Raw genomic sequence first — 20,524 nt, forward strand, 5'->3', positions numbered from 1 at the left:
AAACCAATTAAGCATGTAATCAGGAACTACCACTGGTTAACTGTCAGAAATCAGATCAGATTTAAAACCTTATGCCTTACCTTTAAAGCACTACACGGTCTAGGGCCAATGTTTCTTAAACAGAAGCTTATCTTTTATCATCCGAACAGATCACTTAGATCCGAACATTTGCACCAACTGACAGTGTGGCGGACAAGGACTGTTACTTGGGGAGACAGATGTTTTACAAACACCGTGGCCAGACTTTGGAACACCCTTCCTCTGGCGCTTAGATCTACCCATTCACTGTTTCAATTTAGAAAGTTGCCGAAGACTTGGTTGTTTGACCAATGATATCATTCTCCACTTTGGATTTCGCTAATGTTCATAATGAGAAAATAAGTTGAGCCACAGCGCCAAGACACCCACGGGTATAAGCTGGATTTATAAATTTTAAAAATAAATAAATAAAGAAACTTCAGAGGTCAGGAGTACCAGTTTTCCCCTACCTTAATGACTGACTGTTTAAGGTGGGCTTGCCACAGTTAGTTGTGAACCACTTCTATATGACAGCAAAGCTCTTAACCTCATTAGGATACTCAATCAACCTGCTGAAATTGCACATGATTCCTTTGCAAAGGCTCGCTTTGATCATAGCCGTCCTGGATATGTTTTGCTCTTGAACCTCTCCTTTAGACCAACTAGTCTAGGACATTTGGACTGTGATCCCGATGTTTTAGCCTCTTTCCTGGAATTCAGGGAGTGTGGCTCTGAGGCTTCTTGGCTTTCATTGTAGTAGACCGGACAAATGCCCATGAGCGCTGACCATCCGCCGAACACGGACCGACTCTTGGTCGTGTTGGCGCAACGTGGGAGGGAGGGACCCTTACCGGTGCCTAGCTTCTCACCGTAAGGTGGTGAGTTGGACCACGGCTGACCACTCCTGGGCATTCGGAGTATTGAAAAGGATGCCCGAAAACCGGCATTGGGCCCGGACCGGATGCTGCTGGTGTGACTTCCTGGAACAGGGTGGCATAACTCTGGGCTTCTGAAGGCGCTGTGAGCAGGATTGGCTCCAACTACTGGCTCCAACATTGGCTCTGCATGGCGCTGAGACGGCTGAGGACGTGGTTGGCTTGAGGATGTGGGCATCCCTTTATAATGGTGATCTCTGTGTTGGGGGGGGGGGTTATTTGCTGGTTCCCGAAATGGGTGGGACCCTACTGCACTGAATGAGCGAGAGGGGCTGCATACCCATCATTGGTGAGGTGAGGAGGCCATTGACTGCTGCCCCCACCCCCAACCCTGGGGATCAGGCTTAGAAGGAGAAGGTGAGTGCACTTGTATTGTGACAGCTACAGTTACTGAGTGACGGTGGCAGTTGGAGTCAGCTCACCTAAGAAAAGGACATCTCCTTACTGTATCCTGAGGGCCAGTGCGAATTTGGCTACCTTTGTCTGTTGGGTGGTTGGGACTTTCGACTGTTGTCCTTGCGGACATTTGAGCATTGCTGTGGAGTGGTCAACATAGGGCGCACTATGGACAGAAGTAAAAATTGGCGGTGACAAGTCCAGGACCTCCTGCGGGGTGAGAGACCCAACCAGAACCTGGGCACCTTGAACAAATTGGACTTGATCCTGAATGCAGTGAATGCTTCCCTGGAGGCACTGGAGGGCCAAACTGACAAGATATATATTTGAGACTGCTCAGAGATGACCACCCCAAGCTAGCGAATAAAGTGAAATGCAGTACTGAGGCCTTGAGTAAGTGGACCCCACGCAGAAAGGTCTGTAGGCCAAGGTGACCAACTTGCTGCTGCATGTGGACCATAGGGCAGAGGATGCGGAGGGCCTCAGCCGCCGCAACAATGTGCAGATAATGGGATTCTCTGACAAATCGGAGGTGACCGATATGGTGGCCTTCCTGGAGAACTGGTTGACAAATGAAGTGGCGCCATGGGGGCTCTCGCCGTTTTTTGTCATGGAGAATGCGGACTGGGTACCAGCATGACCACCGCCACCTGGAACCCCTCCTCGCCCTGTGGTAGCCTGCCAGCTGAATTATCGGGACAGGGATCTTCTTCTGCAGAATGACATGGGGCATGGTACTACCGGGTGAGACTGGGCTCAGTGGCTGTCTTCCCGGACTACACCATGCAGGTACAGTAGCGACACGCCTCGTTTCTTGTGGTTACTATTATTATTATTAACAGCTATTTGTAAATGACTGTCTGGTGCAGCTCCACGAGCTGGCCCGGGACCTTCCACGCAACCGGGATCTTGATTGTCGTGGGGTTGTCCGATGTCCAGCAGCTTGGAGGTTAAGGCAGTGCTCCCTCAGAGCCTTTGGGTCGAAGGCACAGCAGTCCTCGCAGGCCTTCGAGTCATGGTCTCTCTTGAGGCACCAAAGACTTACCAAGTGGGGATCTGTCACAGACACCCATTTTTTACAGGCGTCACATTTTTTGAAACCAGACAGTTGTTTGGTGGATATCCTTGTCACACCAGGAATAAGGATTTTCCTCCTCCTGTGACTTAAAAGATTTTCTTTAGAAAAAAAACAACTTGCAAATATCTGTGCCTGACACTAGATGCAGAGCTTGTGAATCTACAGCACTACACACTACAAACAGATGCTTATAAGCTAAGTAACATTTTCCGTCTTCAAGCTATAACCTGTGGATATGTTACATGCGTTGGTAGGTGAGGAATATAGTATAGATATGAAGTAAAAACTTGCTATGCTGATTCATCCTACCTTCCTGTCTAAGCTTGTTTCTGAATTTGATTTGACTGCGATTGAGTTGTTTGCATACGTTATTTCCAATTTATACATCGTAAGTTAAGAGGACGTTGCCTTGTTTGAATGATAAATTGGCCTTTCATGTATATCTTATCAAATTAAAGATTGTCACAAGAGTTTTAGAGGGTTTGTTATCATTGGAGTTTTTAATGCAGGTAAAGTTGCCAGTAAGGTGTCTAAAGCAAATTATATAGATCTATATATTCGAAAGAACTGCTCCATTTAATGCATTCCTCCATAGAAAGCCGGCTTGCTAATGAAGTGCTTGCTAAATTATTTTATGTTGATTAGTTTCTAAAGCACAACTGTTGCCCATAAAGCAGGCATTATGGCGCTGGGTAATGTAGTCTGTATGGCTTCTGAGGGACCTGTTGTAATTGGGGCCATATGCACGAATTATACTAATGTTGTTGTGTGCTCTCTTTCTAGACATATGTCTTAGAATGCAAGATCCAGTACTGATGCAGTTTGGCGAGCCAATGTTAAAGATTATTTTTCTTTCACTTTCTTTCAAAATTGAGACGCCGCCACTCTTTTGTAATTGTTCATATTTTGGAATATTCCTCTTCATGGAACTGAAGTGCCAGGCACAAAATGAATAGGTAAAGTTTTGATAGATACTTCTAACTTCAGATTCCTTTAGACTATCCTCAGGCACTAGACTGGATCCTTAAGATTTGTAGGTGCGGTATCTAGAGTCTTTTGAGATTCCTGGGTAGTTTCATCAGATTTATGTTCAGTTCACCCATTATTCTGTGTACAATGGAGAAGCAATTCAGATCTCCATCATCTCTCCACAAAATCGAACTGCGATACCTGAGTTGGGGCAAGCGTTCGTAGAAGACCCAGCCAGTAGAATCCAGCTTTATAGACTCAGGACAACCATCATTTTCTTTTTACTGATGAAAAAAAAGAAATGTGTTTCAGCGATCCGTTTGAACAAGCAGAATATTTATAACTGGAAAAAATTAAGTGGAGCACTGTGGTTACAGGTCAGAAATGTTACATAGTTATATTTGTTTTAACAAAATTTGACGTGGGTCTGACCATCTCATCTGTAATCTACAGTCCATGAAGGTGAAGCTTCAACCGCCATCGGGAACAGAATTGTGTGCTTTCAATCCCATTCAGCCCCCTGCGTCCATCACTCAAGTCATGCTGCTGGCAAACCCTCTAAAAGTAAGTAACTTAACCTGCACATAATTTCTGTCAGGAGCTTTGTGTTCATCATTTTGTGCCCAGCCTGGGATGTCATCTTTGTTCTGCAGAAAGTGCACAGTCTATGAAGTCATCTTTTGTTCTTCAGCTTGTACCCAGACTGTAATGCCCTCTGCATTCAGTAGTTGATGAAAAGACTGTGATGTCCTCTGTTGTGTAGCTTGTCCACATCCTGGGATACCATCTGTGTGTTGTATAAATAGTGCTCAGTCTTCAATTCCCTCTCTAGCTTGCAATGTCCTCAAGTCTTGTGTGTACACCTGGTGGCGCCCAGCATGTAACACCATTTGGTGTCAGCATCTGGGACCTAGCCTGTGACGTGCTCTCTGGATTGCAGCTGGGTTATTGCCTATGATGCTTTCTGCACGGAGGATTGTGAGAGCCCCAGCCTGCACTGCAGCGTTTAGTTTCTAGAATGCTTCACTGAGCTCTGGAGAGGCTGTGCACCTTGAGTGGTACCATTGTTGTTCCAAGGTAATATTGACATAATTCTGAAAAACTCGTTTGTTAGACTATTGGGTGTGCAAACTATGTTGTCACTGTAATTTAAGTGCAGAGCCATGTGCACATTGCCCTCTGCAAGGTCACAGTACTAAAGTGTGTGCTTTCACTGTGTCTTTTTCCCTTCTGCAGGAGAAAGTGAGGCTGAGATACAAACTGACCTTCTTTCTTGGAGACCAGCCCAACAGCGAGGTGGGGGAAGTGGATCAGTTTCCACCCGTAGAGACCTGGGGAAAGCTCTGACCTAACATTACTCCGGAAAGACTTTGAGACAGGAGCTCGTCCAGCCATGGGGCTATGGAGTGAAAGGAATTCTGAGCTATTCCCAGCAGCTCTGCGACAAGTGGAGGATGGAGAGCACGCCATGCTGTACTCACTGGGCCCTGTGTAGCTTTGTTTACATGTCCTGACCACTTTGCTTGTAGCTGTAGCAAAGAATAGTCTGCTGTGGATGAACTTTTTTATGAAGCACAATAGTGACTTATAAGCACTTTATCTGGGTTTTCATGTGGTCTCCAAACCCCACAAGAACACCCATTTCCGTCCACCCATTCATGCAGCCTTTCATGGTTCGCAGAGGTGTTTGGCAGTGATCAGATGTACTTGGCCCATTTCCCTTTCACATCTTAGGAAAGAGCTTCACCTGTGCAGACGTCATTTCTTGATGGACTACAAGAATGTAGATCATGTAATATACCAGAAGTGGGTCTTTCTGACACAGGCGTGTTTTGCTGTCTATTATAAGGCCAAATGTAACCTTTCCTACATGGATATTCTACTGAAAATGACAGTATGAAAACCCAGTACCCATCATAGTGTTCTACCTTAATGTGGCATTAGAAACTAGGAGCAGTCACTAGGCCAGCGGAGAGTCTCGTGGGTGCGTATTCAGTGGGGCAGGAGTGAGCCTAGGTTTCCGAGATTGTCATTGAGGGCGAGTGGAAAGGGTGGCAAAGTATGGCATTTCATAGAATAGTCTTTCTTCTTGCACACAAGATGAGCATGTTTTAAGTCAAAGTATTTAAGAACCGATAAACAACTACATTTGACTGCTGCCCTTAATACACAGCAGTAATCCACTGATTTATGCGCTGTTACTTGTGCGCTCACACGGAGTAAAAGCTAATAAGATATGATTCAGATGCCAGATTAAACGTTCACTTTTAGGCTAAGGAAGCCGGAAACATCATCTCTTCTACCCCAGATTTCTCAGTTCAACTGAGAAACGGCTTTGATAAGGAAAATTAACCCATGACTTGAGCACAATAGGATGTTACTAAGAGAAATGTTTAATATTCTCTTCCATATTTTATGTTTAAAATGTCTAAACCATGAAAACTTATTTTACAGAACATACTCCATTGTACATTCCGTGCCGTGACATTGATATATTGTTTTGTGGTGCCTTCATTTTCCATATGGTCTTAAAGTGCAGTGGACAGCATGTACATTCATGCAAAGATGTTTTACCTCTAAATGTCAAAACTTCTTGTATGGACATTTAGCTTCACTGGTATTTACTCATTTAATCTGCACAAAACTAATTTGAGTTAGTTTCTCTTTCACTACTCAGGTGGTCAAAACGTTCTGGCCGAGAGTGGGTTTATCAGTCTCATCAGGTCTGTCACAGAAATGTAACTTACATTCAGGTGTGTTATACACAGGCTCAGACATTGCTGTTGCATTCCAAACTCACACTGGGAGAAGTAATGTGCTAGTTGCAGGAACCCATTTTTTCCCAACTCATTGGAGGGTTCAGTATGGAAAGTACATTTTCAGTATGTTTGGTCAGATATCTTACCTGCTAAAGTAAATGTTCAGCAAAGTCTCCTTTGAAAAATCATATCAGTATTTTCAGGGCAAGTTTTTATTTCTATTCAAAACAAGCTCATTCAAAGTCCAGTTTACTTGAGTTAGTGATTCTGCATTAATTGATGATAAAACAGGCAGTTGACCATTCTAAGACTGGTATGTGGATATCCGATGCCATTAACTGGGACTGGGACTGTTTAACCTATCATATTATTTAGCAAGACTTCCTTCACCTTTCAATGCAAAATATGCACTAGCCCTAAAATTTACATGTTTTTTTAAAAAGAAAAAACAGTCAGTGGTTGGTCTTTTAAGGTGCTGACTTGGTTCAATCCTTATTTATTTTAAGAAATCAGTCGAACAAATTGTATTTCAAAATCAGATTGTTGTTATGCTTCAAAAAGAGTTTAGTATTTCAATGTAATAACTTCCAGCTTCATCGTCTACATATCACAATCAGTTAGGTTTTCTGGTGCCCTTTGTTAAAAATGTTAACTATTTAAATGGATTGCATCAAATAAATATGAGCAGCAATTTTTCCCTAACGTCATTACCAAATTTCTGTATAAAGATGAACTCAAGTGATTGACAGCTCAGTTTCAGTACCTGCTGCAAGATAAAGTGCCACAGGTGTAATGGGGGCATGCACTGCGAGTTCCTCAAAAGGACAACATTCGGCAAATGATTCCTACAACATTTGTCTTCTGCAAGGCATTCCTTAATTGTGTGGGTACCGTCACTTCTCCTATTCTATAGTGCCAAGACGCCTGTGTTGGTGAATGAGTGCTCCATCAATCAACTAGTAATACATAGGAATCATAAATGAGGGGTGTTCAGCAAGTAGTGGATAGAACTAATTTGGTCCATATCTCGTGATTAAACTGCAAAAACATGGATTTTTACATGTGGAGATACCGAGGTCCTCCATTGTACATGAAGGATATAAATACTGTGAGGAACACATCCAGGCCCCAATCCTCCATGTATCTCACCTGTGAAAACGGTCCCGCCTACAAATTTGTATTCCACTGTTTGCAACTATTTTTCTTCCAATAAATTAACAAACATTCTTAACTTTTAAACTTATATGCATCCGTGCAGCACTGTTATGTTCAGGTTCTTTCACTTAAAAGTTTTATGATGCCAGCAATGAACTTTGGGCTGTGGGACACATAATTAATAGGGTACATACACAGTGTCATAATTCATAGATTCTTTGATGGCAAATGTCAGGTTTAAAATTCTTGACAAATACCCTTGATAGCATATGTAAATATTTTCCTCTGTGTAGCTGGATTATTGCAGACACTGTTTTAAGAATGCTGGCAGTGCTTCAGTACAATCCCCGTCACAGATTGGGCCAATCCACCATTTTGGAGTATGTGCTGCAATTTGTCTTTTTCGATTTAGGAGTAAGAAAACTTCTCCTCGTACTACTCAATGTCCACATGCATCTCATCACCATGTTGTAATCTGTTTCGCATGTGCGAAATCTTCCTCTCACAATCTTCCATTGATAAACCCACCTGTGCACACTCAGGACTGTTGCTATGAGTACTCCCTAGCGGAGTTACAGAGGGTGGACACTAGTGCCATGTAGAAAAGTGTTTCATGCGGTTTCCTACAAGATGTTGATCAAGGATCATTGGCGACGTTTCCTTTGTACTGCAGAGTCTGGGTCATGGTTACCTTCTTCTGGTATCAGTATTTTCTTGCTCACTGCAGGTGATTAACAGTCTAGGTCATAATTTATCGTGGCCTGTAAGATATTCTATTCAGCTATGTTCAGGAGTAAGCTACATATTGTGGTTTGCTCCAGTAGCTAAAGAACTTGTACATGGGCACTGCCAAACTCCTGCAAATAGTATTGGCACTCAAGCCCATAGAAATGGCTGTCCTTGTGGGCGAGTTGTATTACCGTTATGGGCCTGCAAGAGTCAGAGACCAAATATTAAGAGTATTCTAAGACTGTCCAAGACCAAGCTCGGTGGAATAACAAATAAAAGGCTCATTATCCCAAGCAAGCTCATTCTCTCTGGTGTGTAATTTCAGATTAGTGGTGCGAGGAAATCAATAACTATCAAGAATCTAGCCTCTGGAAAAGCTGTTCATGTTGTGCAGCCAGTCATAGCAGCTCCCAGGTAGAGTTGTAAAGGATCAAGGGAAGCACAGTGAAAGTGGCCAGATGACCAGACGAGATGAGATGCTAGCTATTGCAAACTGGCATAAAGGAGTTCAGAACGTCTTCCCTTTGGTGCTCAGCATGCCCTGTAAGATCTCTGTTCGAATTGTTCTCCAGCAATTCACAAACCCAGCTCTGGTTTCTAATCATAGAACCTAGTATGCTGCAGTTGTCTTTTACTAAAATGGAGGCAATTAGCTTTTTAAGTTTTTAAAAACTGGTTCCACGCCCTACTCACAACTGGAGCACTTGGTGGCCAGGCAGTTTACTTTGTTGAAATACTGTGTGCATAGGCTTGACCATCCAAAGGGTCTAGGCTCTAAAACCGAGGATAATTGGAGGTCTGAAGACGTAGGTGCCTATTATAAATGCAAAGTAGCACCATAGGCGTGGCATGCTTTTCTGCTCCAATAGGATTTGTTTTCTAAGATACAGTTGTGTAATCGCACACATTCAGCGTGCACACTTTTTGCACTGTTCAATGTATTCACATACACTCTCTCTCACACACCCCAATTGTAACAACTGGATAAACATTTCTCAGAATTTCCAAACTCATCTTGAGAGGAGACCAAGGGTGACTGTACACTTGTTCGAGAAAACCCAAACCAAACATGCATCTTACTACACCATTTTTGTCCCATAGCAGAAGGCCTAGGACATACCTTTCCATTAAACTTTCACCAAGAGCAATATTTGTACCGAGCTGTAATGCTTCCTTCTCCAGGAAATAGATACACGTAAGGCTGGGTCTATTTGTAGTTGGGAAATTAGCAGTTAAGTTTATTACTCAGATGAAGTGTGTGAAGTTCATTACTCAGATGAAGTCTGTGATATGGAAGACCCTTACGGTTTTTCATTGAACAGCTTGCATTGTCGGAAGAGCCTTGAGCAGCCAATACTGTGACATAGAGCAGATGGAATTGGCTGTAGATAATGTAGCTGGGCCTTCTATTCTCTCTTTTCTGTTTAGGGGAAACAGGACAAGCCGCTACCTGTTGATCTGCAGAAACGTCTTAATTGAGAAATACGTTAGTCTGGTATTTATGAATGTTACATGTCCCCAATTCTAGATTGTTGCTTTGTGACAGCTGCCGTAATGTAAATATGTGTCGGAAATGTTTGTTGCTGCATGTTGAATAAAGTGCTTTGTCTATTGCGTTGTTGTGCCTTTTGCATTAGAAGGGAGAGCAGGGCAGCAGGAGCAAATTGTTAAACAAGTTGATAAAAGCACATTTACGCATAATAGAGAAAAGCCAGCATAGATAGCAGTTCTTCTGAATGTCATCAAATTATTACTAGATCTAATCAAAGAAGTAGTCTATTGACAGCATAGCTGCGAAGTTTTCAGATTGCATATGTGTGACATTACCAATGTTTAAGAGTGACACTTCATGCCTTTTTTGTGACACTTAGCATGAACAATAATTGCGAGAAAAATTCCTATAATAAGATACATATCAGAAAGTATCTTCATTGGCTCAACATGGAGCTCTAGAAGAAGTGTCACTTTATATTTGTACACATGTTCTTACTTGCACTGAGGCAGTGCTGCTCACTGGCAGCAGATTGCCATTGAATGTAAAGTTACCTGCATCTGTAGGGAATCCCATCCTCAGATTTAAACAAGCAACAATGAGGGGAGTGGGTCAGGGTAAGCAACAACAGGGGGATGATGGGTTGGGGCAATATTAAAGTGCAAGCAACAATAAGGGGTAGGGTATCAGAGGGAGGTGGAAGCACTGATGGGGGTGGGGGTACAAGGTCAAGAAACAGCGCGGGAAGGGGAGATGGACAGTTCAAACAATAACAATGTGGCAACAGCACGGGAGGGAGGGGGCAGGAAACAACGTAGAGCAGGATAGTGGGAGAAGTGGAGTCTGTTCGTAAACACATGTATTGTTAGTGAGTGCTGAAAGTAGAAGAAAAATGTAGCTCTAGCCACAAAGCACCAGCAGCGGAAGGACATTAGGGCCGATCTCCAGAGGAGGGAAAAACATACAAAGAGGAAGTAAAGCTGGCACGCACTGACCATACAAGAGTCAACAAATCAGAGTGACAATGAAGCCAACCTATGGTAAGTAATGGGTGGGATCTAAGCCCCCTTTAAACTCCAAAATGTTGTGCCAGTGCATGCCCTGTCTCAGGCAAGACTTAAAAAGTGAACCAACATAGACTTTGTGTGCTTAGTGAAACAGATTACATTTCCAAAAGTGATAAAAATAGAAGAAACTGTAAAATCATCATTGGAAGACGCCTGCTTACCAATAGCAAAAGTGGCAGCAAGCTCAACTCCCTGCCAGACTCAAAAATAAAGATGCTGCCACCCTACACATGCAAACTCCACCTCTCTTCTGTCTGTATCATTCCAAGGTTAAGGAAACTGAGTTACCTCATCATATGAAGTGAAAATGCTCTCCTTTGCTCGCTCCTCTACCTAATGAATTCTGAAGCCCTCAATATATCACTAAATTTGGAAACAATAGTTGCCCCAGTATTGGAACTTTCATAGATTCCCATAGCTTGTACCATTCCCCTTCGTCAGAATGGGAGCCTCAGTAAATAAAAAATACCATAGTAGTAGGTACAAAAGAGAAAGAAAGGCCTAGGCCTCATCTCATTTTGTAGCATATCCACCTCTTTTTGTAAAAGAAACCAAAAACTTGCAACAACCAATCAGATTAGCCTCTCCCCATAGAACCTTCCTGAGAGAACCTCAGAGCCTCAGACTTTCTACCGCACGTTGTGCTAAGGAAGTCTCCTCTGAGCTCAGCTCAGTTTTCTCTACAACTTTGAATTTCCGCTACTTTTTTCTTCAAGATGTCGGATAAAGAAAAGAAGGCTTTATTTAAGGCCTGTTCTACGTGTTCTAAGAAAAGTCTTTATGCGGAGGACAAGCATAAGGATTGTATTTATTGCTTGTACCCGGACAACAAAGCCACTGATTGTAAAATCTGCAGAACCTTCTCCACCAAGACACTGAGAGACGGGGAAGGAAGACTTTTGACCTGGCTACAGAAGATGAAGTCACGGAAGGAGATGATTTCTAGTGACAGCAAGGATTCCTCCTCAGCTTCTTCATCAAGGAGATCTAAAAAGAGGGGTAAGTCTTCCCCTTCAACCTCAACTGAACCTCCTGCTAAGGCCTCTCATAAGACCTCTGATAGGTCTAATAGGCCCTGTCCCGGAAAATCTCCTCACCGAGGTGCAAAGGAGAGGGAGGGACTTGTGACTGAGGTAATTTTTACACAGAAGGTGACTCAAGTACCTTCTGTTGTCTCTCCACCATCTGAGAAGACAAAAGGGTTAAAAAAAAAGCCAGCTTTTTTACCTCAGGAGGAAAAATCAGAGAAGAAATCCCGTTTGTCGGCGATGGCATCATCAGGTACGTCGACGACGCCTGCTAAAGTTCATCAGGCATCGATTACAGCTCCGTCGACGGTCCCGTCGTCGAGGGCTTTGACGACGACTTTGTCGATGATGCAGGTTCCTATCTCAGTGTCGTCGACGATATTAATAACCTCGACGATGACGACGGCTACTATGATACTGATGATGAGCTCGTCGACGATTTCTCCACCGTCGCTGATGATCCTGTATCCGACGACGATTCTATTGATGATGACTCCGTCGACGGTGCAAAAAGTTAAAATTTCAATTAGAAACGCCAAATTACACTGGAGATGACATCTCCGCGAAGGGTGATGCCTTTGCCTCCTGCATTACTTTTTGATGAAGACTACTCTGATGACGAAGATAGTCCTTATGGTGATGTGTACAGTCCATCTCAGCTCCAGGTGAAATACCAGGACTCAGATTCTGAGGACTATTATTAGGAACAGCTGCAACCCCCTCCTTGGAAAAAGCCTCAAGAACTGTCACATCAGGGTATGGTTTCTATGCCTTCCTCCCTAATAAGTGACTTACAGATCATGTTGATGGATTATAGGGGATTTCCATCCCAACCCTTTGAATCCATGCATCCACCTCCGCCACCACCACCGCCTCCTCCATCGACTTCTACGGTTCACGAACCAGAGCCGGAACCTTTGGAGGAACGGCAGAATATGACCATGGGGCAGGCGAATGATGATGATGAAGACGATCATTCCTCAGTTGATGAAATGTGAGAGAGGTCCCAAACCCGGATAGAGAACGGGACAACTATATTATACCAGATCCCGCTTCACCTGTACCGGATCCTGTAGATTCTCCTCCAGCAGACATCAGAGGTTTCCATAATCTTATGGAGAGCGCTTCAAAAAGATTCGGTTTTCCCGTTCCAGTTGATCAATCGGACTGCTTTCTCTATGATTTTAAAGAGCCTCATAGGAAATCCATCCGCTCTATCCCCATCATAGAACATGTATGGAGTGACGGTGTTAAGGTTATGCAGTCTCCAGCTACTCTTATCCCTGTTCTACCGCGGCTGGAGAAAAAATATAAGGCTCCTGATGGTAGTCCTGCTTGCCTGGTTGGCCAACCGAGGCTGGACTCCATAATCTCCCAGGCGGCTCAGAGAAAGTCAAAGAACCCATCGGCTCCTCTTGCCTCACTGCCAGATAGAGAAGGCAGGCGACTTGACAACGTGGGCAAGAGATTATCTTCTATGTCCAGCCTCCTGGTTCGAGCCTCCAATGCACTGGCAATTTTGGGACGATATGATCTCCAAATGTGGTGCAATTTGTCTCCTTTCGTTGATCAGCTAGCGGATACTTCCAAAGCGGATGCAAAGAGATCCTGGAAGAGGGGGAGATTATTGATTGTGCCAGGAACATTGCCACAACTGCTTTTCGCTTCGGCAGGTTATTCTGTCCTGAGGAGGCATGGTTGGCTTCGGGCTACCTGATTTTGCCCTGAGGTACAGAATAAGATTTTGGATTTACCATTTGATGGTGACATGCTTTTTGGTAAGCATATAGATGACGCCTTACAGGACATCAAGAAGGACACAGAAACAGATAGGTCCTTAGGTATGTTACAATATCACAAGGTACCTTTCTGAGGGGCAGACGGTAAAGGTTTTTCAAACTACAGAGGAGAATATCAACAACGCTACTCCTCCTATTCACAATCTTCGCAGACTTACAAGCCTCAATACTCTCAACGCCAGGGCCAGTCGGCGACTTTCTCTCACCAACCTGCAAGAGGTCGACAGGGGTGTCAAGGGAGAGATTCTTCTAAACGTCAATAGCGGCCCCTTGGCTCTGTCTGCTGTTCCTCCACCCCTGGTAACATCAGTAGGGGGCAGAATTTCACACTGTCTGCGCAGCTGGAAGATCATAACATCAGATCGGTGGGTCCTCAATATCATTCGGTTTGGCCACACATTGGAATTTCAACACCTCCACCTTCCAGAGCCCCTTGCGCCACCGAATCAAAACATCTACAGCTTCTACGTCTCGAAGCCCACCAACTGCTCATCAAGGGAGCGATAGAGCCTGTGCCTCTATCTCAAAGAGGAGAAGGGTTCTATTCCAGGTTTTTCCTGGTTCGTAAGACGGAGGAGAAATGGCGCCAAATTTTAGACCTGAGGGAGCTCAACACCTATCTTATAAAGCTATCATTCCGGATGGTATCCCTTCACGATATTTTGCGCCTTCTCAATCCAGGAGATTACATGGCAACTCTGGATCTCAAGGACGCATATTTTCATGTGCCAATCCACCCAGCTCACAGACGATTCTTACTCTTCATTGTAGCCAAGAGCCATTTTCAATTCAAAATCCTGCCTTTCGGGCTCAGATCCGCTCCTCGGGTTTTAGCCCCGGTGGCAGCGTTTCTAAGAAGACCATCTCTAGAATTTTTTTTACTACCTAAGCGATTGTTGATAAAAACTCCATCTTCTCAAGCAACTACAAGAGCCGTCACAAGTTGCATTCGGCTTTTCGATGATCTGGGTCTACAACTCAACAGGAACGAATCGATCCTTCACCCATCCAGGTCGGCCAAATTTCTAGGTTCCATTCTGGATACAAGATGCTGCAAGGCTTACCCATCATTGGTAAGACAAAAAAGGCTCATTATCTCGGCTCGTCAATTGCAAAGGAGACGATCGCTATCGGTCTGTCTGTACAAATCGCTCCTAGGAACGATTTCATCCTGCATACCCTTAATTCCGCATTGCAGACTGCGTATGCGCCTGTTGCAGGAGCAGCTATACAGGCAATGGCGCCAGGCGGAAGGCTCATTCTATGACAAGATATTATTCACAACTCTCATGAGGAAGGCGACCAATTGGTGGACGGACAAAGACGACATCTCAAAGGGTCTCACTTTCAAGATTGCTCCATCTCCCTTGGTTCTGACCACGGATGCCTCGCTGGAAGGCTGGGGAGCTGTTATACAAGACCTACAAGTGAACGGTCATTGGATACCCGAGCAGCGTACTTTCCACATCAATCTTCTGGAGCTCTAGGCAGTTCATTTAGCTTTGCAGGCTTTCCTTCCGAGAATTCAGAATTCCACAGTACTGGTTCGTTTGGCCAACACGACGGCCATGCATTACGCGAATAAACAAGGCGGAACAAGATCTCGAGTTCTTTCAAGGGAGGCCCAAGAGATATGGGAATGGGCAATTCTCAACCGAGTTTCTCTCTCAACAGAACATCTCCCCGGTACACTGAATACGACAGCGGATACCTTGAGTCATCTGAAATCAGTCTGTCATGAGTAGGAACTGGATCAGTACACTCTAGACGAAGTCTTCACATGTTGGGGCACTCCCTCCATAGACCTATTCGCAACCCCAGACAACAGGAAATGCCGGTTCTATGCAAGCAGAGATCACCGTCGCAGCTCATTGGGGAATGCTCTTTCGATAGGCTGGTCAGGCGCATTTGTTTACGCCTTTCCTCCAATTCCCCTGATTCCGGGGCTAATCAGGAAACTCAAGACGGAACCCTGCAGAATGATTTTGATCGCACCAGCGTGGCCCCGCCAATTTTGGTTCACAGAGCTTCTCCTGCTCTCTCAGGATCAGCCAATTCACCTACGGCCCATTCCATCTCTATTGACAATGTCCCATGGCTAAGTGTTGCATCCAGACCCGAGCTCTCTCCAATTGACAGCGTGGCTCCAGAGCACTGGGAATTCCAGAGTTTAAATATCCCTCAGGGATGTAAAGAATTATTATCTCAAGCCTGTGCACCAAGTACGAATAAGACCTATCGCGCTAAATGGAAACGTTTCTGCTTATGGTGCCACCGACAGAATCTCCATCCATTCTCTTCTGCTCCTCACCAAATATTGCCTTACATTCTTTCTCTAGGTAAGTCAGGCCTGGCACATTCTTCCATCAAGGTACACCTGGGGGCTATCTCTAGATTCAGGCGGATAGCTTCAGGTCCTTCTCTCTGGTCCGCGAAGATCGTCAAGCAATTCCTGAAAGGTCTTTTCAGGGCTTTCCCTCCAGTTCGGCCTCCACCTCCAATCTGGCAGCTCAATTTGGTTCTGGCTCATCTCATGAGACCTCCATTTGAGCCTATTCACAGAGCGGATCTTAAGTTTATATCATGGAAAGTGGCTCTCCTTTTAGCCTTAACATTGGCTAGAAGGGTTGGGGAACTGCAAGCTCTTACCATTATTGAACCTTTTTTACAGTTCAAAAAAGACACTCTAATCCTAAGAACAAATCCGAAATTCACTCCAAAGGTCCCTTCGGATTTCCTTTTGAACGAACCTGTGGTTCTGAAATCTTTTTTTCCTCGACCTACGTCTCCAGCAGAAAGGTCTCTGCACTCCTTGGATGTCCAAAGATGCCTAAAATGTTATCTTAAACTGCCAAAAGGTTTCAGGAAATCTTCACAGCTCTTTGTTGCTTATAGTGCTCCTCAGAAAGGTTTTCCGCTTTCAAAAACAAGGCATCTCACGTTAGATTTCCAGTGCAATTCATTATTGCCACCAAGCAGCGGGTAAGCCGCTAGAAAGACATATACGGGCTCACTCCACGAGATCAGTCTCATCTTCTGCGGCTCTCTTCACTGGAGTTCCAATCAGAGACATTTGTAGGGCAGCTACATAGAGCAGTGCCCACACGTTCACAAAGCATTACTGCTTGGACTCTTCCACAAGGAATGAAGCGGCAGTTGGACAAGCGGTCCTGAGGAATCTCTTCCAATAAGCGGTGAGCTTTCCCTCCTTCCTATGATTGCACATTTTGTATCTGATAATGTTTACTGACTACTGTTTCAATGGCGTTTTTGCTTCTTATGACAGTATGGATACTAATGTATTTTGATGCTTATATCACAAAATGTGCTTTTTTATTGCTTACTGCTAGCTATTCTGATACAAGCTATGGAAATCTATGAAAGTTCCAATACTGGGGCAAGAAAACAAGTTACTTACCTGTAAGTTTGGTTCCCCAGTATTGGTAACTTTCATAGATTCCCATGCGCCCACCCTCTTCCCCTGGAAAAGCTCAGCCTTCAACAGATGTGGTTACTGTTACACAACGGCTACGAAAATCTGAGGCTCTGAGGTTCTGTCAGGAAGGTTCTATGGGGTGAGGCTAATCTGATTGATTGTTGCAAGTTTTTGGTCTCTTTTACAAAAAGGGGTGTATATGCTACAAAATGAGATGAGGCCTAGGCCTTTCTTTCTCTTTTTACCTACGGCTATGATATTTTTTATTTACCGAGGCTCCCATTCCGATGACGGGGAATGATCCAAGCTATGGGAACCTATGAAAGTTACCAATACTGGGGAACCAAAATTACTTTCATAGCTTTTCATAGCCCTTAGTGGCACACACCTAGAGCCACTGTTCGCTACCCCCTAGGCTGGGGTTATTGCTATAAATTCTGTTAATTCCTATAGCATGCTATCAATGGAGCTGGCGGGATAGTGAGCGACCATTTATGTATTTTAAACCGTGTTGCTCAGGGGTGGTACTTCGGTCAAGTTGATTTACAGTATAAAAAAATCTATAGCCATACTTTCTAAATTAAAAAAAGAGGGGCCCTATTTCAGATGTTGCACGATGGAGCAATTTTAAGAAACACCCCCAGAGACTCACATTATCCCTCCTTGGACATGAAGGAGACAACGTGGCCTCTAACACCTGCTGATCAGTCCTAAAAGTGCGTGAAAATTACGTATGATAGAGCCATCTCAAAACGAGGCCGCGGAGAGGGCTAAAATATGCTTTGCCCATGGTAAGCACGCGTGGAATGCAAACATCACAGCATGACTCAAACACTTTATGTGCTGCTGAGTGTCCTTACTGGGGTACACACCTGCCTGCCTTATGGATGCATATGTAACTTGTGACGAAACAGAGGGAGAAAAGACAGGTTATCAAGTTAAAAGCTGTGTTAGCAAAACATTGTTTAAATTATAAAACACATCCAAATCAAGTGCATAAAGGAAGTGACAAAGGTTAATTATTAAAATCAAATAAAAAAACTGCACGTGACCAGCAGTAAAGGAAAGAAGTGTGTTTATAGGCCTAAAATAAATAACAAGCAGTCGCAGCTACTGACACCCACCAATCAGGTTGGTGGAAAAGTATTCTTTTAAAGTTGAAAAGGGTGTGACCTTCGAATAGTTTGAGGAACGTTGCCATGGGATTGGCTGGAAAAGCTTTTGGGCTGTGTGGTCTCGGAAATGAATTATTTCGCTGTTTAGGATTGGCTGAAAGCCAGGTTGTTCGCTGTTTATTGCCCCAAATGTGCATCTTTACTGGCACAGTGGTTTGGTATTGCACATACCCAGACTCTGGCATGGGTGATGTTGAATAGACGAGAGATTAGATCTCGCCCCCCTGTTGTGAGTGCAGCAAGGGTTTGCGCAAGATCATGGGGGATTTTGACACCCTCGGTAAGTCAGCCAGGCAATGGTAGTGTGCAAGTAGTTCGTATCTGCCAGCCATGAGGCATCCCCCACCATTTTTACCCAGCATTTGGAGATTGACTCAGGGTGGGGGACCAAGGACAGTAGTGCTAACTGCTTGCCCCAGGAGATCCGGTGAAGTCCAGATTTGACAGCCCGCCCCAACAGCACTCCTGCTATCCTTCATGGGAAGTACTGGGGTGACGGATCACTGGGGTAAATATAGGCCTTAACAAAAATGGAGGAACAGGTGTCATCAAAGGTGAGGCTGGGCAGGGGCCGAGAGGGCAGCGATTTGCGATACCAGGAACAACTTGCACACAAAAAAATAATAATATTTGAAGCAGTGGCGAGTGACGTGGGCCATTGTAAAGTACGTAAATGGCGGCAGTAAATAAAGTGCAAAGTTCCAGATGACCTTTAAATACTTTATTGAAGCTACAGTGTGTCTACACTACAACTGCGTATTGATAACCATCATCACATCATCCCCTCCTTTTAAAGAAAACTTAATGTATATAACAATCTCTAAACCTAGAAGGTAAAGAACAATTATGAGATATCCTGGAGTCACCAGAGCAAACTTCTTCACTTAAATCACCTTGCTGAGAATGAACATCTTGTTGGAATGAAGGTTCATCCGAGTATGAACTTATAAGTGGAATATGAGCAAGTATGTCATGAGAAGTCGATTGATTAGTTAAACGTGTTACTACATCATCAGACAACGAACCCAGGCGAAAAATGAGAAACATTTAAATTATATTTCTCAGATGTATTCTTGAAAGCAAGAATCTTAGTTGTCAATCTTGTCAGCTTGACAACCACTTTTTTATTCCACCACCCCATTTTGTTAAAAAAGAGGGGTCCGTTTGCAGTCTCAAGAGTTTGTACAGGGAGGGAAAACGTTGAAGCTTTTTTTTTTTCCCTCTCTATTTGGGTTTTTAACCATGACCCAATCGCCTCATGATAAACATTGCCATACTTCAAGTCAAAGAGATTTTTCTGTATGTCTTGTTGAATAGATACACTTTCTCATTCCTTATTTGTCCTTACAAGCTAAACATGCATCATTCTGCTTTTGCAACACTTTTATCCAATCTGGACACGTTACCATTGGGATCTCTTTTCCTAAGAAGCCTAAAGGGCGAAATCCCTGTGGTAGAATAGGGAGTGGTTGCGTAAGACCAACATTTTTTTTGTTTTCAAAACTCTTCAACAGGCAAGTTGCATGCTAAAGCAGATTGTATTCCCTCCTTTATGAATCTATTCATTCTTTCAACTAGACAGTTAGAAGAAGTAGAATACAAAGCTACTCTTAGATGTTTTATCTCATGACGTAAAATAAAATCCTGCATGGTACAAAATGTAAAATTTGTTGCATTGTCTGTAACTATTTCCTTGTGATATCCTTCAGAACTGAATACTATGTGTTAGACCTAGGGAACCTAGACTACATAGGGTAGCTTGGCACAGAGTGGAAACAGCTAATCTCCAATACAATTGTGTAGTGCTTACAAACTCACTCACAGTAACCCAATGTCTTACCACTAAAAATAAAGACACCACACCAATTTAGAAAAATACGGGTTCCTTTTATAAAAGATTTTGTGAAATTGCACCCCACTCTATTCGCAATATTCAAATTCAATGCAGTTACTTTTGGATGTGCACTTATTACAATTCATATTACAGTACTTCAATTGCGTAATCTCTTCTCCTCCTGTAAAGAAAGGAATTCATAAATACACAACTTCCTGTGACTTTCTTAAAAAAAGATATCACGGTACAAATTAAGGCTTTACAGAACCACTTCACTTTTTGCTGTGTTAGAACGGTACCTTATTCCCCAGTTCACAGGGTCAACACTGGCTAGATATGACAATTTCCTTAGTTCACCACTCATAACTCTATACTGGCTGGTTCCATACACACAGCTGAATAAATAGAGAGAGATAACAGGTTCAATATCACGGTCCAATCAATGAGACGGTTGGTTACCAAAAACCCTTCTTTTCGAGTTTAGCTTATTGCAGCCGATCTTCTCTGACCCCAATTAGGTTTACATAAGCACCGGCTGTCTCCCTCCCCTTCAGGAAGAACACTCGCTATAGGCCTAAATGCTCTGTCACTTCACTAGAGGGCTTTGGAGGTGTTACGGCAGTCTACACATCTCCAGGATGATTTCCACCTCCC

At 43.7% G+C, this 20,524-nt stretch overlaps 1 protein-coding gene across 2 annotated transcripts in view; it reads left to right on the forward strand.

The window, feature by feature from the left end:
* GGA3 (golgi associated, gamma adaptin ear containing, ARF binding protein 3) overlaps positions 1-9,653 on the forward strand; it is a 730,479-nt gene extending 720,826 nt beyond the window's left edge. For both annotated transcript variants that reach the window (XM_086930774.1, XM_086930775.1), the window contains 2 exons: positions 3,850-3,960; positions 4,633-9,653. In XM_086930774.1, coding sequence (XP_086786900.1) covers positions 3,850-3,960; positions 4,633-4,743 — 222 coding nt within the window. In that variant the 3' untranslated portion in view covers positions 4,744-9,653. The remainder of the gene's footprint in view (positions 1-3,849; positions 3,961-4,632) is intronic.
* Positions 9,654-20,524: the final 10,871 nt, after the last annotated feature.

The sequence above is a fragment of the Lissotriton vulgaris genome, chromosome 7 (genome assembly GCF_964263255.1).
Source record: "Lissotriton vulgaris chromosome 7, aLisVul1.2, whole genome shotgun sequence".
NCBI classification, from domain to species: domain Eukaryota; kingdom Metazoa; phylum Chordata; class Amphibia; order Caudata; family Salamandridae; genus Lissotriton; species Lissotriton vulgaris.